At 56.2% G+C, this 23535-nt stretch overlaps 3 protein-coding genes across 16 annotated transcripts in view; 1 reads left to right on the plus strand and 2 right to left on the minus strand.

Annotated features, from left to right (window-relative positions):
* TFAP2E (transcription factor AP-2 epsilon) overlaps nucleotides 1-13816 on the minus strand; it is a 28652-nt gene extending 14836 nt beyond the window's left edge. For 2 of the 3 annotated variants that reach the window (XM_055391581.2, XM_063700430.1), the window contains exons 1-3: nucleotides 7102-7210; nucleotides 6297-6779; nucleotides 5696-5747 (exon numbers count right to left, since the gene is read on the minus strand). In XM_055391581.2, the coding sequence (XP_055247556.1) occupies nucleotides 5696-5747; nucleotides 6297-6779; nucleotides 7102-7128 (562 nt within the window). In that variant the 5' untranslated portion in view covers nucleotides 7129-7210. Of the gene's footprint in view, nucleotides 1-5695; nucleotides 5748-6296; nucleotides 6780-7101 lie in introns of all 3 variants that reach the window. The other variant, XM_004025440.5, reaches the window with a different exon arrangement.
* Nucleotides 13817-13917: 101 nt separating this feature from the next.
* Nucleotides 13918-22879, minus strand: NCDN (neurochondrin). 5 transcript variants are annotated; one of them, XM_055391555.2, is made up of 8 exons: nucleotides 22784-22870; nucleotides 21705-22513; nucleotides 21418-21558; nucleotides 19371-20339; nucleotides 18034-18275; nucleotides 17241-17465; nucleotides 16757-16899; nucleotides 13918-15439 (listed from the first exon to the last, which is right to left on the minus strand). In XM_055391555.2, the coding sequence occupies exons 2-8, from the start codon at nucleotides 21807-21809 to the stop codon at nucleotides 15003-15005; spliced, it is 2262 nt and encodes a 753-aa protein (XP_055247530.1). In that variant the 5' UTR covers nucleotides 21810-22513; nucleotides 22784-22870; the 3' UTR covers nucleotides 13918-15002. The 5 variants fall into 5 exon arrangements, with proteins under 5 accessions (XP_055247530.1, XP_018870726.1, XP_018870731.1 ...); XM_019015181.4 differs by having other exon boundaries at nucleotides 22446-22513; nucleotides 22784-22867; XM_019015186.4 differs by lacking the exon at nucleotides 21705-22513 and having other exon boundaries at nucleotides 22784-22879.
* Nucleotides 22880-22941: 62 nt separating this feature from the next.
* The window catches only part of KIAA0319L (KIAA0319 like), a 123714-nt gene continuing 123120 nt past the window's right edge, over nucleotides 22942-23535 (plus strand). For 3 of the 8 annotated variants that reach the window (XR_010131651.1, XR_010131652.1, XM_055391541.2), the window contains exon 1: nucleotides 23257-23456. The gene's annotated coding sequence lies outside the window, so the exon portion shown is untranslated. Of the gene's footprint in view, nucleotides 23117-23224; nucleotides 23457-23535 lie in introns of those variants that run through there. The other 5 variants (XM_019015157.4, XM_055391534.2, XM_004025437.5 and 2 more) reach the window with 5 other exon arrangements.

Here is a 23535-nt window from a genome sequence, read left to right on the forward strand (position 1 = left end):
TTCACGCCATTCTCCTGCCTCAGCCTCCGGAGTAGCTGGGATTACAGGCGCCCGCCGCCACGCCCAGCTAATTTTTTTTTTTTTTTTTTTTAGTAGAGATGGGGTTTCACCGTGTTAGCCAGGATGGTCTCGATCTCCTGACCTCGTGATCCACCCGCCTCGGCCTCCCAAAGTGCTGGGATTACAGGTGTGAGCCACCGCACCTGGCCAAAATTTGCATTTTTAACAAGCACCCCCTGGGGGTCCTGATGCATGTGGTTCCTTAGACTACACTTAGGGTACCACTGGTCCAAAGCTTGAAGGGGTTGGAGCAAGAGGAAGGTAGACGGGAGGAGTAGTGACCTGCTCCCTGGCCCACACTGGGGCACAGCACGTGCAAATGCCCTCCCTAGAGTCTCCTCATCTCCCCTGCTGGGACCTGCCGATTAAGTTTCCTTCTCATCAACTGCCAGAGGGTTTCTTTCTTTTTTTTTTAAGATGGAGTTTCGCTCTTGTTGCCCAGGCTGGAGTGCAATGGCACAATCTTGGCTCACTGCAACCTCCGCCTCCCGGGTTCAAGCGATTTTCCTGTCTCAGCCTCCGGAGTAGCTGGGACTACAGGCGTGCACCACCATGCCTGGCTAATTTTTTTGTATTTTTAGTAGAGATGGGATTTCACCATGTTGGTCAGGCTGGTCTCAAACTCCTGACCTCAGGTAATCCACCTGCCTCGGCCTCCCAAAGTGCTGAGATTACAGGCATAAGCCACTGCGCCCGGCCCAGGGTTTCTTTTACATATAATTTCTATCCTTCACTCCCCTGCTCCAAGGTTTTCCATAGCTCCCACCGTTTTCAGGTAAAGTCCAAACTCCATCTGCACATTTTTAAAGTTGCTTTCTGGGGCAGAGAGTAGCCTGGGAGGCAGGTGAGAAAGGGTTGTGGAAGTGCAAGTTCAGTAAATTTTAGATATTTTGTTTATCATGGATTTTTGCACTATTTTCATTTAAAAAGGCCAAGCGTGGTGGCTCACGCCTGTAATCCCAGCACTTTGAGTGGCTGAAGCGGGCAGGTCACTTGAGGTCAGGAGTTCCAGACCAGCCTGGCCAACATGGTGAAACCCCGCCCCTACTAAAAATACAAAAATTAGCTGGGCGTGGTGACAGGTACCTGTAATTCCAGCTACTTGGGAGGCTGAGGTACGAGAATCTGAGAGGCAGAGGTTGCAGTGAGCTGAGATCGTGGTGCTGCACCCCAACCTGGGCGAGAGAGTGAAACTGTGTCTCGAAAAAAAAAGATTATTATTATTTTTTTTTTTTGAGACGGAGTTTCGCTGTTGTTGTCCAGGCTGGAGTGCAATGGTGTGATCTCGGTTCACTGCAACCTCCGCCCCGCAGGTTCAAGGGATTCTCCTGCCTCAGCCTCCGGAGTAGCTGGGATTACAGGTGCCCACCACCCCACCCAGCTAATTTTTGTATTTTTAGTAGAAACGGGGTTTCACCATATTGGCCAGGCTGGTCTCGAACTCCAGACCTCAGGTGATCCACCCGCCTCGGCCACCCAAAGTGCTGGCATCACAGGGTGTGAGCCACCGCCGCCCGGCCTTTTTTTTTTTTTTTTTTTTTTGAGATAGTCTCCCTCTGTTGTCCAGGCTGGAGTACAGTGGCATGATCTCAGCTCACTGCAACCTCTGCCTCCTGGGTCAAGCAATTCTCCTGCCTCAGCCTCCTGAGTGGCTGGGATTACAGGCTAGCGCCACCACACTGGGCTAATTTTTGTATTTTTAGTAGAGATGGGGTTTCACCATCTTGGCCAGGCTGGTCTCGAACTCTTGACCTCAAGTGATCCGGCCTCCCAAAGTGCTGGGATTACAGACGTGAGCCACTGCGCCCGGCCTATTTATCTTGATTACTGAGTTTTTTGGCACCCTCTCAAATTCTGTCCCAGAAGTCAGTATCTCACTCATCTCACTCATGTCCTGGCTGCTTAGAGATTCTCTGGGAAGTGGAGACCCTCCCCAGCTCCCTCCTCCTTCTCCAGGGCCAAAGACAGCAAGGAATAGGGCGACTGTTTACATCAGCTCCTGTCCTAGAGATCCCCTGAGATTGGACAGCTGAGCCCGTGGAGAGGGATTCCCCACCCCCAAGTAGGCAACCACCCACTCTCCTCCAGAGGGAACGAGGGATCCATCTCAGTTCCCATCCTTGACCACTCCCCTCCAGCTCTGATTGTATAATCTGAAACCCACACACGGTTCGTAACTTTTTTTTTTTTTTTTTTTTTTTCCGAGACGCAGTCTCGCTCTGTTGCCAGGCTGGAGTGCAGTGGCGTGATCCTGGCTCACTGCAATCTCCGCCTCGCGGGTTCAAGCGATTCCCCTGGCTCAGCCTCTCGAGTAGCTGGGACTACAGGCGCGCACCACCATGCCTGGCTAATTTGTTTGTAACCTTTTTAACCTGTCTGGCTTTTCCACAGGGAGAGGATTTGCATATGCTGTGTCCTGTGTGATGAAAGTAGCCCTTTTTTACAACACACCCCCTCTTTCAATGCACTCAGACTTCAAAGCCCATCACTCATTCATTCAACAAACACCCACTAAGCACCTCTTGAACCCTGTTCAACTATCTCTCTCCTCTAGGCACTCACCCAACCTCGGGCACTCTCCGCGCCTCCTCTGAGCTCCTCCCGCGTCCCATACAGCCCCTGCTCACTGCTGGAAAATATTCCTGTTAAGCTCCGTCTCCCCACCAGTCCTGCTTGCTTTCTGTGTGTCTGGGATAGGTTGCAAAACTGGAGGTGACAAATGTGGGCAGGAAATGGAGGGCTCCCTTATACTCCTAGGGTCGGCCTCAGCCCTGCCATTTCTTGCCCAATACCGCGGATGCAACTGGCGTGGGACCCGGAAGTGTGTGGTAAAGCGCCGGGGCTTCGCCTGGCCGCCCCTCCCGGACGCTTGCCTGCAGTCAGCGAAGCTCTTCCAACCCAGGTCTGGGCCCTGCGAGCTCCAAGTGCCTCTGCCCCGCGGCGCTGGCGAAGTCGAAGCCCGGGAACGCCCACCGCAGCGATGCGAAGGCCGCTTCTGGGGTGGGGCTGAGGCTGTAGCTGCCTCCCTTTCGCACCAAGGACCCCAACCTTCAGCGACGCAGCCGCCGCTCCCGCCCAGGCTGGGAGGCACTGTAGGGATCCGACGCTTCAGGTGGCCAAAGAGCGACTTTCTCTGATTCCAGGGCCCTGGCGGGGCAGGCTCCAGTACCGCACTCGGCAGAGGCCGAAGGTCTGTGGGGCAGGACAGGAGTTCCTCGTGCCGTCGGAAGGGCCGAGGACGAAGGAGGGCGCTAATTCACTCCCCACTGGGCTGGCGGCGACGCCGAATCCCGCAGTGACCGCGGAGGCCCAAAGTGAAAACTGCTGGGGGCGCCGAGGGCAGGTGTAGGGAGGGGCGGCTCCAGGGAGCAAGGAGCCCACCTGCCTCGCCGCCGCAGCTGCCCTGGGTCGCCCGCCCACGCTTTCCCCTGGGTCACGACCTCCGGATCCAACTGTGCCCGACTCCTGCCCTTTCCCCTTTGCTGCTGCTGCGCGGGCTGTAACTTGACGTCTAGGCTGGGGCGTCCAGGGCGCAGTCTCCGCTCAGGTCGCCAGCGCTCCACTCGCTCCACTGGGCCACAGACCCGCTGGCGCTGGGGTCCCGCTGGCGCTGGGGTCCCGCTGGCGCTGGGGTCCCGCTGGCGCTGGGGTCCCGCTGGCGCTGGGGTCCCGCTGGCGCTGGGGTCCCGCTGGCGCTGGGGTCCCGCGGTTGTGCACGTGAGTCCGCGTGGCCCCGTCCCGCGCGGTTGTGCACGTGAGTCCGCGCGGCCGTGTCCCGCCCCGCTCCAGGGAGCCAGCGCGCCGCCACCTGGGATGTTAGGACTCTCGTTGTGTTCTTTGGACTGCTTTGGGGGATTTCGGCGTACCCCTAGGATCTAGGAGTTTTGGAAGTTGTTTGAGAGAAACCAGCTCTGGGAGGGCCTCGCATCCAGTCTCCTGTCTCGGCTTTGGACCGGGGTTCCGGGTTAAGGTGCTCAGAGGAACAGCTGATCCTTCTACCCTTGCGCAGGGCAGAGATCCCCAAACCTCTTTCTAAAATGCAGGGTCTTAGTCTTTCTCAGGGAGTCAGTGAACCTAGACTCCCAGTCTCTTGAGCCCAAGCATGAATAGGGAACTGGGGACCACCACCATGCTCATATTTCTGGTGGCCAGGAAGTCCAGGCAGGCTTTTGCCCACTGCAGACGGATCTCTTTCTTCAGGGGTCAAGAAAGGCTCTGTACAGTAAGCCAACCAAGCCCCACCAGCAGAGCTGCGCTGCAACCAGGTTCCTAGTGTCTTTCCCACACCCCCAGTTCCAAGCGACACAGGACACAGCCCCAATTCCACCTCCCCCCACCCACTTCCTGCCCTGTTGCCTCATCTTCCCTGCTACACACTCCAGGTCATCCACCCAACCCCCAGCTCCTGGTAACTCAGCCCCAGCTCCTGGAAGTCCAGCCCCAGCCCCGCTACCACCACTTCCACCTTGGCCTCCCCTGAGAACAAGTGGAGGGCAAATAGAGCCCAGGCTTGAATTCACTCGTTTGAAAAACAACTCAAGCCAAGCCCTGTGGGAGCAGTGCCTGCCTGGGGCACCTCAGGCTCATGTGCACCTCTGAATTCTTTCGGGCACCTGCCCCAAATGTAAAGAAGCTGCTGCCCAATGCCTGGGCCCCTCTGAGTCTCTGCTCCTCTCTGGCTGTCTCTCTGTTTTTGTCGTCTCTCACCTTCCCCTGTCATGGCCAGTACTTGGTCCTCAGACCAGAAAAGGTGGATCCCGTGTCCCTGGATTTTACTAATGCCAGGAGTCACATAAATACTCCTATATATACACAGAGAGGGCCCGCACATGCTTGGAAATCCTCAGATACCAAAGAACAAAGTGCAGGACACAACAGAGATACTGTACACATTGAGAAATGTGTACATCCCCCAAATGCAGAGAAATGCACACCAACATACAGAGACACACCTCACAAACACATTCACAGAAACAGACACACTCACACTCCAAGAAATACTAAGACACCCATGAAGGGAACATTTCAGACATGCACAAGACCCTGAACTCACATAGACACAGACACCCAGGAGCAGGTGGGCCCTGACTCAGGTGCACACAGCCTAACACACAGTACTCACACACAAGCTCCCCTAAGTCTAAATGCCGCAAGAGACTCCCACAGAAAGAAAATTCCCCCAGAGGCCTCCAAGGCCCTGCCTGGAAGGAAGGGGAAGAAAGTGCCCGCCCGGCACCTAAATGCTAAGGCACTGTAAAGTGAAAATCACTTCCCGAACTCCGTGGGAACAGCACTTCCATTCCCACCTCTTAGGGAAACAGGGAAGTGGTTTAACTCGTTCTGCAAATCAACTCCAGATCCACAAGAGTGCCCTCCCCCTCGGCGGGGAGAGGCCAGGCTCCCAGTGCTGTAGCCCAGTGAACGCTGATCCGCTGAGGCCCACCCCAGGCCACAGGGTGCTGGGCAAACTCAACAAGCCCGCACCTCTGCCTAACATCTGGCTGGGCCAGGAAGAGTGCCTGGTGGATACCCAGCCTGGCGACACACAGGAGGCACGGCCGGTGAAGAAAATGGATCTGTGCACCAAGGGCCTGCACCATCTCGCCGGGCTCTGCCCTGACAGACCATTCCTTACCTTTCTTGATCACCGACTGGTCTAGGAGGCTCATTCCCGGCTCGTCCATTGCCTGCAAATAGCAGAGGGCGGCGGTGAGGGCGCATAAAGCCCTAGCCGCCCATGGCTTCCCAAGCCCCTGCCACCCACGGTCTCTGTCTGCTCCGCCCAAGGCGCACCAGCTTCGCTTGGGGCGGCGACGGGCAGGCCCAGGAATCGCTATGTCCAGGCACCGAGCTGGAGCCCTGGGCATCTCACCGTGCAGTGCAAAAAGGGAATTTTGAACCTCACGCTGGTAACTACTATGCTTCTCTTCGCCCCAGGTGCAGGCTGCCCCATGGATGCCACACGTGGCTCAACGGCCCAGCGGGGAGAAAAGAAGTGATTCGGTCCCTGCCGAGGGTTGCTGCCACCCACGCACTGCTGGCGGACTCAGTGCCAGGAAGCCTTGATGGCCAGGCAACGTCTAACCCAGGAGGTGGGACACATCCTCGGAGTCACCAGTGAGATGTGGCGAGCTGGGAGAAAAGTCGGCTTCCTGCATTTGTCACCTTCTGCCTCCAGCCATGGTAGTAAACCACCGCGGTCAGTCCCGACCCATCCCGGATCCCTCGGGTCTCACCTGCAGGTCCTCCAGACCGGGGGCCGCCGCCAGCCCCGGAAGCCCGAGCGGTGCGTCTGCCAGGCCGTGCGCGCCGTCGGCCAGGCCGTGCAGGAGCCGGGGCACGGCGGTGGCATAGTCACGGCGCGGGTCAAGGCCCAGGGCGCGGGCGGGCGGTGCCAGCAGGCCGGGAGGCTCCTCGTGGGCGCGGGCGGCTGCGCGGGGCGCGGCCCAGGCGGCCTGAGGAGGCTGCGGCTGCGCCAGGGGCGCCAGGCCGCCATATGGGTCCCCTGCCAGGTGGGGAAAGGCTGCGGCGGCGTCGGACGCCTGACCGTAGGGCAGCGGTGGCTGCGGGTAGGGCGGCGGGAAGTAGGGCGGCTGGAATTCGGCGGCAGCTGTGGCGGCCGGCGTGTGGCAGAGCGGGGGCGCCGGCCCGTAGGCCGCCTGGGGCAGAGACGACAGGCGGGCCCCGCTGGCAGCTGCTCCCAGCCCGTCGGGGCGCTCCTGGGGAAGGAGAGGGGTGCCTTAGGTGACCCACTGGCAGCTGAAAGGACCCCAGCCTGAAAGGATCCTCCTCAGCTCGGGAGGGTTCAGCTGCAGTCCCTCCCGTTTCTTGGGGCCCGAGGTTTATTTCCGAGCCACCCGCGGGCGCAGGAGCCTCAGGCTGGGGACAGCGGTCACTTGCGCATCGCGTTCTCAGCTGGCGAAGTCCCTGCGGCCCCCTCCCTCCGAGATTTCGTTAGCGCGGGACAGGAGGGTTGGAAAGTCCAGCACTCAGGCGCCCCGATCCCCCGGCCGAATATGTCCCGGGCCCGAGACTACTCACCATGGCGGAGTAGGTGTGCACCAGCATGGGGCGGTGAGTGCCGGGCGCGAGGCGTGGCGGCGGCGGAGCCCTAGCCCGACGGCGAGCGCTGCGGGCAGAGGCGCCGGGAGCCGGCACGGCCCGTGGAGGTCACGGTGCGGTAGCTGGGCGCGACCCAGCCGGGATCCTAGTGGGCGTGGGGTCCTCAGCGGTGGCCGTTCCCGGGCGGGTCCACGGAGGCAGGACGGACGGGCACTGATCGCACTTGGAAAAGTCTGTCAACGGGTGCCCAGCGCCCGCCCTTCCTCCTCTGAGCGTAGCCTGCTCCATGCACTCCAGTTATAGTGGCGGGGGCGCGCCGGGCCTCCGGGGGCGCGCATTAAAGAGACAAGCTATGGCAGTTCTCTCCCTTTTCCCCAGCGGCTGCCACAGGGGAGGCAGTGGCTTTGGCGGGATCGGGTAGGGTGGGTAGGGGGCGTGAATTCAGCCCACATTGATCAGAGCCGCCTTCTGGGCTCGCAGCTCGCAGCTGCAGTGAAACAGAAATATTCCAGGCTGGGACGCAAGGGCCCTACATTTGCCTGGCTCTATCACATCCTTGCCTTTAAGCAAAGCACTATTCTTCGCTGGCCTCAGCTTCCTTGGTAAAATAGGTATCAATCCTTTCTCTAAGCACCTCAAGAGACTTTGGATGAGGTGGGTAATCGGGAACGTGGAAGAAGTTTGTGAGCTGAAGACTCAAGCCTATCTGCTCATGTGCACACAAGTGTCAGTGCGTGTGTTTAGGGGGTCTACCATCACAGTCTCTCCTGAATGGTTCTGGATCAAAATCCCTCGAAGGTGCCCACTTCGCTCAGGCTTCCTGGGCTGAAAACTTCCAAGCCAAGCCAGGCTCTGAGGGAGTTGGAGACACAAGCTGGCCAGACAGAGAGAGAGACTTGCCTGGGATGGGTTTGGGTATGAGCTCCACCTGACAAGGAGCCAAGTATATTTCTGAAGCCACAGGGGCCTGGGCTGATTGAGTGTGGGCATGAGATACCCAGAGACTGTTGAGTGACTGTGTGTAACTGACTAGCATGGATGCCGTGTGATCGTTACACTAACATGCGCAGGCTACATGTTCCTGTGTTACCATGGCAGGCACTCCCTGGCTGTCAAGCAAGTTCCAGTCTCTGTAGTCACTCTCTCTTTCTCCTCAAACCCAACCCTCCCCTCCTGAGAAGCAGAGACAGGGATTAAAGATGGACAAATGAGAGGAATGCTAAGGAGAACAGGAATTAAGAAAGCAGAAGAAAGATGTTTTTTAAAAGCAAGATGTGCAGACCAGGGCAAAGTAGAAATAATCACAGCAGACTTATTACAGAATGTGCCAGCCTCTGTGCAAAGTGCTTCATGAATATTGGGTTCTTTAACCCTCACAGCAGCTCTATGAAAGAGATACCCATATCATCCCCATTTTCAGGGGAGGGGTGAGGCATGGAGAGGTTAAATGGCTTGCCCAAGGTCAAGCAGCTAAGTTGCAGAGCTGGGGTGATCTGCCCCTGGCCCCTCTCTGCTCAGAATCACTATTCTCTACTGCCTCAGACTCAGGGCTTGGATTTAGTCCTGACTCTGGCTGACTGTGTGATCCTAGCTACATCCCATTTCCTCTGTGATCTCAGTTTCTGCAACTTCAACAACACCAATAAAAAAGTAGGGGAAGGCAGAGAAGACTAGTTGTTTTTTTAGGTCCCTTTTTAGTGAAGTAGTAAATGAGAAGATTAAGGTAAAATTATTGATATAGAAGAGGAGGTGATAGTGACACCATTAACTCATGGAATATATCGTTCCAAGTGGGTATCCCAGAAGGCACATGGCAGGTGCAGAGCTCAGGGCTGGATGATCTCAGCCTGGGGAGTGGTGGAGAAAGAAGGAGGCTAGAAGCCAAGGATTCATCATTAAGAACTTTCTGAAGTCTGGAACCGCCAGCAAGGTTCCAGAGGATGAAGCGGAATTGGGAAGCTCTGCAACTTTCCTGCTCGAGATGGGTCAGAGATCAGGATTGTGTTTGTGTGTATCTATATATGAGGGAGTCTGTGGCAATGCCCTGTTCCTCCCTCCCTCAACCCCAGCCACAGGGCATCAGAAGTCAAGCTCCAGGACAGGTGTCAGTGCGTGAATGGAAATTGGTGAACTCCTCTGGGAGAAGTCTAGGAGCCGCAAAAGAGATGATGCCTGTGCCCAGCTGCGGGGATGCCCCTGCTCTCTCCAGCAGCTTGGGAAGGCCAGAGTGATGGGATGTGCTGCCTGTCTGTGGCTTCCTTGGGTTTTCTCAATCTACTTCCTACACCTTTGATAGTCCCTTTTTGCCTCATTGTCCTACTCCGACCATTTCTGTCTTCTTTTCTGTTTCTCTTTTCACCAAATGCTTAATGTCAGTAATTCTTTCTCAGAGCAGAGAAGCTTCTCCTTTTTCTTCCTGCACTCTTCATGAGTGAGCTCATCCCCTCTCAAGTTTTTTTTTTTTTTTTTTATAACAGAGTCTCACTCTGTTGCTTGGGCTGGAGTGCAGTGGCACAATCTCGGCTCACTGCAACCTCCACCTCCCGGGTTCAAGCGATTCTCATGTCTCAGTTTCCTGAGTAACTGGGATTACAGGGGCCCACCACCACGCCTGGCTAACTTTTGTATTTTTAGTAGAGACAGGGTTTCATCATCAGCCAGGCTGATCTCGAACTCCTGACTTCAAGTGATCACTCGCCTCAGCCTCCCGAAGTGCTGGGATTACAGGCATGAGCCACCACGCCCAGCCCAAGTCTTTAATGACTACCTGTCTACTGTTATCTCCCAACTGTGTTATCTCTGGCCTGAATCACTAGTGAGAGATCCAGACCCATGGACACAGCTGCCAGCTGCATATTTTCTCCAGACATCTCATTGCAGCTGTCTGAAATTTTCCAAGTCCAACACTGAACTCAACATCTCCTCTATCCCCAGCACCAACCCCAACCTGCTTCTCCTTTGCCCTGTAGTTTCATAAATGACACCACCCTTTTTCAAGTTCAAAACTTGCTAGTCATCCCAGAAGAGCCTAGGACCTTTCCTTAACCCCCACAAGCTAATCCTTATGGAGTGTTGCCATTTCTAACCCTTAAACATCCACCCACAGAAGGTATGTGGTGGAGAATTGAGGCAGGTATCCCAGAGGGCACATGGCACCCTGTCTCAGCACCTTAAACTACCTTACTCTTACTCATAGATCAGTGGCTCTCAAAGTGTGGTCCCTTGAGCCCAGGAGTTTGAGACCAGCCTGGGCAACACAGCCAAAGAGTGGTTCCTGGACCAGCATCACCAACAATATCTGGGAGCTTGCTAGAAGTCCCAATTCTTGGATCCCACTCATGACCTTCTGAGTCAGTAACTCTGGGGGTGGAGCCCAGCAACCTGTGTTATTTAATAAGTCCTTAAGGTGACTCAGAGGCACATTAAAGTTTAAGAACCACTATCTAGGCCATTGCAACAACTCTCTAACTGGTCTCCTGACTTTATTCATATCTCTTCTGATCAATTTCCAACTTCCACAAGAGTGACTGGACCATGTTACCTCCCTACTGAAAACTTTCCTAGGGCTCGCCATGACCCATCTTCGGGGGAAAAAAAGTGCAAACATTCTAATGAGCATTCCAGACTCTGCAGTTGTGACTAACTTATTTTTCCTCTTTCAGGAACTGCTTCACAAGATTAAAGGAGAAACAGAAAATGTATCTAGCGCTGTGCTTGGTGCATGGCAGGTAATCAATGAATGCTTATTAAATACTGTAAATGACAAACACATCAATGGATGGTGTTATGAATCCATTGGCCTATTAAGGGATCCTTTAGGAAGGCTCTACGTGAACATGATCCTGGGTATCTACACATAGAACCCAGGTATAATCTGAAGAGATCATCTGATAAATGAGTGATTTTGATTATGGCTACTGGGGAGAGGGATGTTCTCCATGGTCTGCTGCTGCTTTGAGGCTCCCTAAAACATCAGAGTCCCATGATTTCAGACTCAGGACTACTTCTTTCAGTGCCAAGGGACTCCTCACTCTCTGAGGCATGGAGGTGGAGGTTTCTGGTTGTCTGCTCCCTGGGACACATGCACACATGTGGAGGCCTGGGGTGCAGTGGGGTACACATGCAGACAGCCTTGGGAACATGGGGCGCACAACTTGCACAGAGACATTCATGGGAAACACAAGTACACATAGGAACATGGGACATATATTGACATATAGGGTTGCATGCTCAAACATACGTGGACTCCCATTTGGCACACTTGGCATACTGCTTTTCTCCAAGGCTCCTTCTCTTTTCAAAAAGTGAGCTTGCATTTGGATTTTATGTTAAGAAAAAACTCTGATCTGCCTCATTTATTGTTGACACAGCCACCCTCATCCTCCCAGCCTTTGATCACCTCCTGCTCCAGGCCAGGCTGAGTGTTTGCAGGGTGGGGAAATCTGGCACAAGGAGATGCCAAGGCGCCATCTCGTGGTTAGATCTCACAACTGCAGCTCAGATCTCCCTTTTCCCCACTCCGCTGAAATACCAAGAGCAAGCCAGAACTCTCTGACCATACCTCATTTAAGCACAGAACTCTGTCTGCCTTGTATTAGGAAGCTTTGCAGGGTTTGACTTCTCCACTATGGGAGGGAGAGCACCCTGACAGTAGGGACCATGGGTGGCTGTCACTTTATTTGGGACCTTTCTCTTCTCTTTTCACTTCCCCAGATGATCTCAGTCCCTCCCATGACTTCAGGGACCCTCTACACTGACAGCTCCCAAATCTGTCACTCGCCCAGACTCTTCTTGAGCTCCAGACCATAGAAAGCAACTACCCCTTGGATATTCCATGAGCAGCACAAATTCGCCATTTACCAAGTTGAGTTGTGTATGGTATGCACAAACCTGTCTCTGTCCCAGTGTTCCCAGTGACAGTGAATGCCCCATTATCCACTCAGTCTCCCAGATCAGGAATCTGGGAGCTATCCTTGGTTCTACTCGCCCTTCTCTTTACCCCTCTTCACTTCCAGTAGTCCTACTAACTCCTACCTATATCTTCTCCAGCCTCATTGCCACTGGCTTAGTTCAGACTTAGCACCTCCTCTCTGAGCTCCCTGGCTCAGCCATTCCTCTTGCAGTGCCTCATCTTCCCAAAATGCAAACGGGATCACATTCAATCTGCTAAAAAATCTGCAGTCTAGCCGGGGATGGTGGCTCATGCCTACAATCCCAGCACTTTGGGAGGCTGAGGCAAAAGGATTACTTGAGGCCATGAGTTTCGAGATCAGGCTGGGCAACAGAGTGAGACCCTGTTTCTAAAAAAAACAAAACTGCAATTTGATCTCTCAGCATGATTCCACGTTTAAGCTTCTGAGCACAGCACAGTAGGATCTGGTCCATGCCTGCTGGTTCAACCTCATCTTCCACCACTCCACACTTCACACTCTATACACCATGGAATGCGAAACTACTCGTAGTTCTCAAGCTTGCATGCCTTCAGACCTTGCTGTTCCTTTTCGTGTCTGCCTGGCAAGCCCCTCCTCACCCTGAAGTCTCAGAGCACACAGTTGCTGTAAGTTTTCCTGCAATCGTTTGGCCAGTCTGAGGGGCTCGCATGCTCCAGCCACACTGTGTTTGGACCTACATAGAAGCCACTGCTTACAGTTTTTTTTTTTTTTTTTTTTGAGACAGGATCTCACCCTGTCTTCCAGGCTGGAATGCAGTGGTGTGATCATAGCTCACTATAACCTCAAACCCCTGGGCTCAAGAGAAACTCTCGCCTCAGTCTCGGGAGTAGCAGGGACTACAGGCACGAGGCACCATGCCCAGCTAATTGTTTTTCTTTTGTAGAGATGGAGTCTCACTGTGTTGCCCAGGCTGATCTTGAATTCCTGGGCTTAAGTGGTCCTCCCACCTCAGACTCCCAAAGTATTGGGATTACAGGCGTTAGCCACCACACCTAGCCTCTATGTCTTTTCATATTTACCCCAGAGAATCCATGCTAAGAAGATGGCTTTCAGTACATCCAGTCAATAAATAAATATTCCTGTCTATGCATAGCCAACCACAGGTGGGCACATAGGCTATGCTCAGCACGTGCTTATAGGTTTGAGGGCCTAGGTGGAGGAGGTTGCAGAGGGTATGGGTCTGGGGCCTGTCTGGCTCCAACCTCACAGCTTTGGCTCAGGACTGGTGAAGTACCCATAGTGGGTACTTGGCTCATCTGCTGAAGCTTGCAGGCCCTCTGGCTTCTCATTTGGCATACAGGATCAACAGCTGGCAACCTGAAAGCTACATTTGGACTGCATGTTTTGTTGGATCAGTAGTTATTTAATTAAAGATAGTTACTGACATTCAAAAGTTGGGTTTCACATACAAATTAGGATTCCTGACTTCTTTAAAAATGGGAGGATATGGCAGGGCCACTTGGCAGCAACCCAGTGACATGGGGGCGGGGGTGCAGTGCTTCATCTGTACTTGAGAGCACTAGAGCCCCCACAAGGCCTGGCCACATCAACAGGAGTTTGGCAACCTGCTGTACAAGTGAAAGATGTGGGCTGGGGAGTCGGACGGCCTGTGTGGAGTCCTGGCTCTGGCACTGACTAGCGGCAACACCATGAGCCAATCACTTATCCATGCCAAAGTTGCTTTGTCTGTAAAATCAGAACCCTTCAGAGGATTCTTGGAAGGGCTGAATGAGGTCTCATGATGTGTTTAGCAGGGCATGTGTTCAGCACCTGGTAGCTGTGAACTGATGGAGCCTGGAAGGGAGAGAGCAGGTGCAGGGCAGACCACGCAGGAGGCTTCTCGTCACCAATGAACATTTATTGAGTGTCCACATGTGCACAGCTTTGAACTTGGCGATCACAGAACGCACTGGGGGAGGGAAGCAAGGGATCAAGAGTGTGTGTGTGTGTGTGGGGGGGGGTCCCCCTGGGTTTATAAGAAAGGTAGTCCCTGCTGGAGCCGCCAGTCGCGTCTCTGCAGAGAGGAGTCATAGCAGGGGTGGGAGTTAAAGCCAGGCACCACGGTGGCAGTGGGGTGCAATCACTGGGGAAACATGCGGATTCTGGGGAAGTGTCCCTCCTGTTCCTGGCTCCAGCCAGGCCAGATGGCACCAGGGAGACAGGAATCAGATGCTCAGGTGTCCAAGCAGGGATAAGGACAGGCAAAATAAATAACCCCCCCAACCCCCATCGTCACTCTGCTGCAACACGACACAAAGGTTTAAAGATCTGGGCCCAAAGACTCCTGGGTCCCTTCAAGCAAGCTCAGGTGGAAGGAGGTTTCCCCACCCCCCACCAGGCCTGTCTGCCCCAGGTTGCCCTAGGATGGGGGCAGTTCAGACCCTGGGTCACTGAAGCTGATAGGAAGAACTGCGATATCAATGGCCTAAGCCTGCTGTCTGCCCAAGGGAGCCAAGGGCAAGAGCCAAAGGGCCAATTTAAAGGACGTGGACCTGGGGGGCCAGAGGAGGCACCACAGCCGAGGGGAGCCCACGCCCTGGCCGGCAGGGCACATGGGCTGAGGCAGTCTGCTCCTGCCAGCCCTGTCTTACCCTGGAGCCTCCCTCCTGCAGGGGAGCCAGACATCGGGCACAATGACACTTAGTGCCCCCCTCCCTGGGGGCTGCTCCAACCTTCCCCGGCCTGGCGGGGACAACCACGTTGATTTCCAAGCCGATCCCTGCCCCCATGGGGGCCTGAAGGGCGGAACGCAGTTCCTTACACTTGAGGGGTGGGCACCATGCCCTTGCCCTCAGAAAAGCCAGAAAGCTGGGGTGTTTTGGGGAGGAAGTCTGGGGAGGGGGGGGCCAGTTTGGGGGCTTCAGGGAAGATGCCTCCTCCCTCCTTCCCTCTCTGCCCGCCCCTGGGTCTGTCCCCGGTGGACACCCCTCAGGGCTCTGACAGGCACTGCTCCAAGGCAGCCATGCGGTAGTGGCTGGCCGTCTCCTCGCCCGCCTGCAGCCTCATGGCCTCCCGGCACAGCCGGTTGGCCCGCGCCAACTCCACCAGGACACCCTGATAGGCGGCCACCATCTCGGGCTTGACAGAGTTGGGGCTGACACTGCCTAGCAGCTGGAGCAGCTCCTGCGGCCAGCGGGAGCGCAGGGCAGCGGGGGCCAGCCACGGCAGCAGAGGCACACAGCCAGTGAAGGCCTGCATGCCCAGGAACCAGAGCTCCTGCAGGTCGGCCCAGATGCCCTCATACTCAGGGGACAGGGCTAGCACTGCCTGGTCTGAGCCCGGGGTGGCCCGCGCCACGTGGGACTGCGATAGGAAGAGGATGGCAGCTGCGAAGAACCCTCGGGATGCTGGTGTTCCCTGAAGAGCTGCAAGGTAATGGAAGGAGTGGGGCATGAATCGGACAGGCCAGCTGCTGTGCCAGACCCTTCCCTAGTCCTCTGTGTAGACACATGCAGGAGCCAGGGCACAGCCTGGAATCAGACTGCCTGCGTTCAAACCCTGCCTTAGATGCTCACTGTGTGACCTTGGGTAATTAACTTTTCTGGGTCTGTTTCTTTACTTGTAAAATGGGCCAATAGTGCTCATCTTAGAAATTTGTTGTGAGAATTAAATGTGATCATCTTGGTACACTCAACCACCAAGACCTCTACCGGCACTGGAGGTGGGGGTGAGTCACAGGGTCAGATGGGAGAGAGAACCCCTCAGGGTTCTGGACACAGAGCTCAGACACAGGTTAAGGGAGTTGCACCATTTGATCCTTGGGCCAGAAGAGGGCGCCAGAGAGGAACATAAGCAAGTGACCCTGCTTTGCTTACCGGCTGTTCAGGGGGTGACCCTCACACTGCAGGTGCTCTCCAGGAAGCTGTCAACCTAACCTGGTGGTATTTGAGGGTGAGCCAGAACTGGGACCATGAAATTGGGGGCTGTAGAGATGCAGCCTGGGACTGAGAGTGCAGAGTGGGCTCCTGGTGTACAGGGATGTGCACCCCTTCCCATGACTGGGTACCCTGCTGGGAACCCCTCAAAAGGAACACAGAGGCAGTGGAGGGTACGGGCACGTTACGCCCTGTTCCCAGGCATCTGCTCAGCTCCTCCAACCTGACAGATGGGGCACAGGGAACAGGCAGGGACAGAGGGACCCAAGCAGACACCCACCGCCAAAGAGGGAGACACGGAGGGCTGCCAGGGGCTGGAAGGGATGTCCCTCCCCCTGCAAACAGCCAGAGTGAGGCAGAGCTAGGGAGAAGGTGTGCATAGAGGGACAACAAGTGCTGAAGCCTGTCACTGATGGGGGTGAGGTACCGAGCAGAGCAGAGAAAAACATCAATGGAAGGAAGTCAGGTTTCTGACTCAAGGCCTGGGTGGGGGCGGCTCCACCTTGAAAACACTGGATTCAGATTCCTCTGGCTGCCAGGGATTCCAGGTGCCTATGCTTGTGCCTGTGAGCAGGTCTGTACTTAACACCCACCAGACTTTGCCTTAAAAGTCTTCAGAAGAAAGAGAATGTTAGCATTTTGGGAAGAACGGTGGGGGTGGGGGATGGAGATACACTGCAAAGATTTCCTCTTGCTTAGAAAATGCTGCAAAACCATCTTCTAAAAATGGTGACTTTTGCCCCAAACACAGGAGGTCCACCCAGGTCTTCTGTCCTCACCCATCAGGACTGGATCCCCAGTTCTTACCTGGAGAGGTGCTAAGGAGCCGGGCCATGAGGAGCCCCAGGGTGGCCACATTAGCAGCCAGAAGCAGCCTTCCCTGTTGCTGCACTAGTGCTGGTAGTGACGTCATGAGGGTGTTCATAAGAGATGTGAAGCAGGCGTCACGCCTGGAAAAGAAAGGGGGGAAGGATGGAGGTAGGTGGGGGTCTAGTACAGCCAAATCAAGCCCTTGGCAAGAAATTAGGCAGTAGGGTGATTAACTTTGGGCCCCAAACATAGCATCTGGGGGGCAGAGATTGGAACAAGCAGACATGCTGAGACAGTACCTGGGGGTTCCAGACATGCCAAATCCTTGTGCGGGGCTGGCTATGTCTACTCTGGGACCCCCATGCTACCACTAACAAATCCATGGGCATGGGGGGCAAAGTAGGAGACTGAGAATTGAGGCAACTGGGCAGCCTCCTTTGCCTCCTCCGGCCTCCTCCCCCACCTCTCCCGAGCCCCTCACTTGATCAGCCCCGGTGCGGTGACCACGAGGTTGAGGAAGATGTGGCAGCAGGTCTGCAGGCCAATCTCCACGCTGTCAGGCAGCACCGAGGTGTCGTGGCCAGGGGATGTGAGTTCCCACTGCTGCAGGAAATACTTGCACAGAAGCGAGGGGGCCCCTTCCTTGATCAGAATCTCCCGGGGCCCATCTTCAACGGTCAGGTGGCACCAGCCAGGCAGGAGGAGCCTGGGGATGTGGAAGGGACAGACGTGTGTGGGATTGGGAGAGATGAAGGCACATAGATTCCCCTTTTAGGGCACCTTGCCTAAGAGAAATGGAAGTAGGGGAGAAGGACACATCCTCGCAGGTACCACAGAAAAAGTACAAGCTTCAGAGTCGCACAACCCAGGACCAAACTTGGGCTCTGCCACAAAGTGTGACTGTGGGCAAGTGACTTTAATCTCTATGAGCCTCAGTTTCCTAATCTTTCATATGTGAATGAGACTTCTGTTAGATTTACCACGTGGACCAAATGAGATCATTTTGGTAAAGGGTATAGCAAAATACCTGGCTCGTAGTAGGTGCTCAATAAGTATAAGTTCTCTTTTAACTGAGAAATCTGGGGTTGGCAAGTGACACCTGGCAGCCGAGGAGTCCTGTGGGAACAAGCCCCCCAAAACAGAAATAACCCTAAGGGATATCTCATGGCCCAATCAGGAAGCCTGGCGCAGCTCAGTTTGTGGGGAGGGGTGTCCTTGTGTTAACGCTTTTCGGTAGAATGATCTAGCTGGACAGACTGTAACTACAGACTCACCGGAGAGCGTCTCCTGGCCAGGTGGGCCCTGGGGTGGTGGGGGAGATGGCCAGGTTGGCCACCTGCTGGGAAAGGTCATTGGCCTCCTCGGCCTCCTCGTAGAGGGTCTTGGCATAGCGGACGAGGAAGGGCAGCAGCTGGCACACCTCCTTACGCAAGGATGAGGTCTCCTCGGCCAGCCAGGCACCCAGGATCCGCACCGAGGCAAACACAAAGGGCTCCTTCTGCTTCTCTGACCCCACCTGTTGCCACAGGACCCCCTTGAGATGGAGCAGGACCAGGGACCCTCCCTGCCTTGCCAGAGGCCAGCCAGCTAGAAATAATACAACTAGAAGGAAATTCTGGCCTGTGAGCCTTTCAAAGGCAGGCCCCAACCTTTATTCTGTCCCATGAACCCAGCACCTAGCATGTGGTAGGGACGCACACAAGGGACTGGCACAGAGTGAGCCAGGCCCTCCACACACGTCTGCTGAGTGAACTGGGCCTGAGTGAATTGAGTGACATGCCCCCGTACTCGCTGAGGCTCCAGTCACATCTCCCTGACTCCCTACCTCTGGAGTGTCTCAAGGCTAGAAGGAAATTCATAGGTCAAAAGCGAAGTTAAACACCCTTTACAGCAGCTCTGACCTGGGGTGGGAGGGCAGGTTCCTGGCTACTGTGTAACTGCTCCCAATGGTGGGAGTGAGGGGATGCTCTCTTTTGGGCTAAGTCAGAAAAAAGACATGAGCTTAGCGTGGTGCATGGAATATATGACTGGTGAGCTCGGTGGCTGGAGCAGGCCATTAAAGAGACCAGAGTCATGACTGAATCCCTGTGGGACAGGACAGCTGGCCTCTCAGGCGGGGAGGCAGGAGGGGATGTAGGGGAGGCAGGCGAATTGATCTAGCCAGACCTCTACAGAGGCCAGGAACCAGGCAGCCCTGCTTCTCTTCCCTGCACCATTAGAAGTTCGGGTGTGTGCGTGTATAAAACAATGCTATGGAGTGAGCAGAACAGACTGCTTCAATCTTGTGTGCATGTGTTGGGGAGAAGTGTGTGGCGTGTAGTGTGTGTGTATTGGGGGGAGCGTTTGAGTGGGAGGTTACTGTGTTGTGTGTGCGTGTGTGTGTGTACTGTGATGTGAGTGCACATATGGTGTGTGGTATGGTGCTTGTGTGGAGGGAGGGAGAGAGAGGGAGGTTGGGCCGCACGCTACTCCCTGGAGTGCTGGCTACAGTATCAGCTTGTGTGGACATGCAGCTTTGCTGTCTCCCCATTATTCTCCTCCCCCTTGCCTCCCAGCTCCAGCACTGGCTCCCCCCATACTGGGCCCCCTCTGTGGGTCACTGCACCCTCACCTGCAGCAGGTAGTGGATAACAGCCCCTATGGCCTCCTTCATGACGCTCACGAGCTGCACCTTCTGTGGCTCCTTAAGCAGTGACTGCTCACAGCGAGTGCATTCCTGGATCCCCAACTCCATGAGGGCATAGCAGGCGGTCACCACATCCTCTTTCACCTCCGTGCCCGTCTCCTCCAGTGCTAGCCGCACTTCCACGCACGCCAGATTCACCAGCAGGGCCAGGAACTTGCTCCCGGAGCTGCCCGCCGGGATCCAGTCGGAGCCGCAGGCGTGTGCCAGGCGGGCTGCCAGCTTCAGTGCAGGGTTGCGCTGCCAGGAGCTCAGCTTGCTTCCCAGGATGCGTGCCAGCCCGGCCTGCAGATCCCGGTAGCATTCAGGGGGCACGGTTGTCGGGGGCAAAAAGAGGGGCAGCAGCTGGCAGAGCTCAAACTTGCTGGCATCCTCAGCTTTCTGGAAATCCTCACTGAGGCCCCGCAACACGGCCAGCAGGTCGGGCTCCGCCTCCTTCCAGCACTGTGTCTCGGCAGCAGCCAGCAGCCCCACCAGGAGTGCCAGGGCCTGGTCAAAGCCATAGCCGTGCCCCAGGTATGCCTGGCATAGGGCAGACACGGTGCCACCAGCAATGAGGTGCCGAGGCCCTCTGGGTGTGCCTGCTACAGCCGTCAGGCACTGGTAGGTGTCATCAATCATGGAGCGGCGCGCAGCATCGTCCGGGTCCCCCCGGGCTGTGAGGAAGGTGCTGAGAATGGGAATCTTGTTCAGGACTTGGGGATGGGTGGCCAGTTCAGGGTCACTGCAGAAGCAGGCCAGCAGGGCCACACCCAAAGCCCGCAGAACATGGTCAGGGCAGCCATCTGGCGCCTCCTTGGTGGTCAGGAGACGATTGGGGAAGGTGAAGCCGACAGCATCGAAGATCCGCCGCCGAGTTTTGGCATCTATGTCACCTGCTTTGACTGCCTTGGTCACCTATAGGGGGTATGTGCTATCATCAGGATGAAAGGAAGAAGTGGCAAAGACTGTCCCTCTCCTGCATCCCGGGGCACTGAGGACTAGCAAGATGAGGTTATGCAACAGGACTCATCTGAGGTCATTTCATCCAGCTCCTTTTTTCTCCTTAGAGGCAGATAAATGTGACCTCTGGGATCCCTCTCATCTGTGACTGTCCCATGGAAGTGAGGTCTAGTCTTCCCCAACCATTCATTTGAGCATTTCAAAACCTGGCCAGTTGAGAAGTTCTTCCTGATGTCTAAATGCCCACAACCTGGGACGGAAGGGGCTTAGAACTCAATGTTTTAAGATCTCCCAAGGATTTAAAGTCCTTCCTTAATTGCTCCCTCCAGAGAAGTCCCTGATCCATTTCTGCCACCTTCTCAGGGGAAATGGCTCCTGTGTCTCGCCGCTCCGCCTGTCAAAACATTTCCCCTTACATTTCACCTAAACACCTCCTCTGCTGCAGTGTGAGCCCTTGACTCCAGAGCCTTCTCCTTGTTGCCATGGCAAACAAGCAGCGGCTGTACTCCCTCCTCCCTTCACCCCCCACACACAACCCCCCCTTCCTAGCACTGCAGCTTCTGCTCTGCTGTCCCCAGCTTGGGTTCCTCCAAAAAGGCTAAGCCCCGAACTAGCTCCCATTCCTTAACCTACCTACTGCCATCCTGGCCTTCCCCTAGGACCCCTCCCCAGCCACTTCCAGCCCTGCTACTCTCTCCAGGCCCAGAACAACCATCCCCAGCCCTCAAGTACTCTGCACTAGTTACTACCTGCTGCTGTTACCCTATGAGTCAGCTTCCATCTGCTCTGGGACGCCCCAGAAAACAGACCCAGGCAGCCCCTAGTGCCACAGCCTTATTCAGTCCCATTCTCCTCTTTGCCCCCATTCTCAGGGGGAGCAAAAAAGAGCACAAAGGTAGGGGTCTTGGGCCTTCTTTGGTGCCTCCAGGGTTGCTAGCACTACGTACATATCCTTGGGGACTCACTGACCCCATTCCTTGGGGGCCCAACCACCCAGCCCTTCCCACCTCCCAATTTTCAGCCAGTTCCTTACTAGCAGCAGGGCTGCAAACTGCTCGCTGTCATTCTTGGCCTCACGGAGGGCTCCCAGGTAGCGCTCCAGGGTGGGGTTTCGGCCCTCTGCCTGGTTCAGAGCTGGCTCGCAATCCGAGGCCATGATGCTCGCCTTGCCCAACTGTGAACACAAGAGGGACTGAGCATCCCTCTGCAGAGGAGGGACGGGGGTGGGGTGGGGGTGAGAGTGGAGGATGGAGGGAGGGAGGGATTAGCACAGAGGGAGGGGAGGAGAGAATCTGGAGGGGTGGACTCCTCAGGACTGACCTCCCCCGGGGAAGCCCCTTCAAGGGGCTGGATCTGCAAATCCTTAGGGATAAAGAAGGGACCCTGGTCCAAGGTCACCTCCAGAAAGCGGGAAAGAAGGACCATGCATGCTGCTGCTCAGCCGGACAGCTCTCCTCATCAGTCTCCTGGGGGTGGGCGGGGGCTGGCCCCACTGCTCAGCTGTCCCCCTGGCACCAGAGGCTGGGTTTTATCTCCCTCCACAGGGACACAGAGGGAGTGAGTGGTGAGGACAGACAGGGAGAAATGGAGACATACATGGGTGAAGTTCGATTATCCGGACTCAGGCTGACATGGGAGAAAAGGACACCCTAGGCTTCCTTTCCCCTCCCTTCTTCAGAGGCAGAGATACGCTTCAGAAGTGAGAATACAAGATGCTCAACAGGGAAGGCTTGGAGGCCCCTTTGGGGACCCCACCCCTCCAGCCAGGGCTCTCAGTCGCCCCCGCAGGCTCCTTGCCTCCTCTCCTTTCCCTCCCTCGGGTAGAGGCTGCAGCAGCAGCAGCAGCAGCAGCGGCGGCAGCAGCAGAATTAACCCCTTGCGCTCCCTCTTCTCGCCCTCCCCGTCCCGCTACCAGCCTGTGGATGCCGGCAGGGGCTGGAGAAGCAAGAGGGGGTCCCGGATAGTTCCCAGGACAACGGAGAATCCAAAAGCCGGATAATCGAAGCGGGGCTGCTGAGATGGGGAGATGAGAAGGGGAGGAGGGTTCCTGGCGGTCACCACCTGTCCCGCCGCAGCCAGGTCACAACACGACATTGATGAAGTCACGACAGGGCGGCGATGAGATCACACTTCACGATGGCGCGGTGATGTCACGGAGAGATCACGTCAAAATCACGACATGGGAGACAGCCCCCAAAGATGACAGGGCAAATTAAAAAAAAAAGATATATATTGAAAAGGGCTGTGACAAAATGGAGTCTCGACAGGGCACGATGGTGTCGCGATATGGCGCGATGGAGTCGCGATAGGGTCCCCGGGGTGTGTCGGCATCGATCAGCGCCGGCTCGGAGAGGCCCCGGCTGGGATGCAGGGGAGGGCCCGAAGGGGGCTGAGCTCACCAGGCTGCGGCCCCGAGCGGCGAAGTCTTCTCCCAGCGCGATGCTCCGGGAGCCTCGGGCCGCTGCTCACGCCGCGTTGCCCACTCCTGGCTCCAGGCTGCTGCAGCTCCACCCCCACCCCCGCACCGCTCTTGACCAATCCGCGGCTGCTTCACTCCGGGCTCTGGCCAATGGCAAGTCAGGGTGCTAAGCAGTAGGGGGTGCCGCCGTTGCCGCCATCTTGCTTGTGGGTATTGCCCGAGTCTGGGGCCTGGGGCTCGAGCGAAGGAGGCAAGGTGCAGACTGCCCTGGAGAGCGGGCGGCGAGAGGCTGGGGGCCCAGATTCCTTCGCTTGTGCGTAGTTTTACCCGCCTAGCACTGCCTCTCCTCCCCCTTGGTCTCGCGGCCGGCATTGCCCTTCCCGGGGGAGGGGCGGGAGGGCTTGGTTAGCATGGAGAGTGTGTTTCCGGGTCGGTCCCGGGGAGGTGGGAGGAGGCGGCGTTTCCGGCCGCCGTCGCTGTCCAGGGAGGCTGAGGCGAGAGGTAGCTGTCCGGGTGGGGAGCCCGCACTACCTTCTTCCTCTTCCTCCTCCTCCGGGTGAGGGGAGCGAAGGTTGGGGGTCCCCGAGCCCATGGACCAGGAGGAGGCGGAGGCCGCCGAGAGCCGGGGCCCCGCTATGTGGCCCTGAGCCCCGGTAGGTGGCCGGGGGCGGCTGGCTGCCAGGCCGAGGACCATGGGCTCAGGGGAGGGGCAAGCGGGACGGGCGATGTCAG

The sequence above is a fragment of the Gorilla gorilla genome, chromosome 1 (genome assembly GCF_029281585.2).
Source record: "Gorilla gorilla gorilla isolate KB3781 chromosome 1, NHGRI_mGorGor1-v2.1_pri, whole genome shotgun sequence".
Taxonomy (NCBI): domain Eukaryota; kingdom Metazoa; phylum Chordata; class Mammalia; order Primates; family Hominidae; genus Gorilla; species Gorilla gorilla.

What these genes read in the sequence shown, in the direction of transcription:
- NCDN (XM_055391555.2), bottom strand. Translation starts at nt 21,809, where the DNA reads ATGGTCCTTCTTTCCCGCTTTCTGGAGGTGACCTTGGACCAGGGTCCC. An exon ending in AAGGGGCTTCCCCGGGGGAG is followed by an intron (nt 21,559 to 21,704) that starts GTCAGTCCTGAG and finishes TTGTGTTCACAG; the next exon opens with TTGGGCAAGGCGAGCATCAT. An exon ending in TGGCCAGGAGACGCTCTCCG is followed by an intron (nt 17,466 to 18,033) that starts GTGAGTCTGTAG and finishes CCACATCCCCAG; the next exon opens with GCTCCTCCTGCCTGGCTGGT.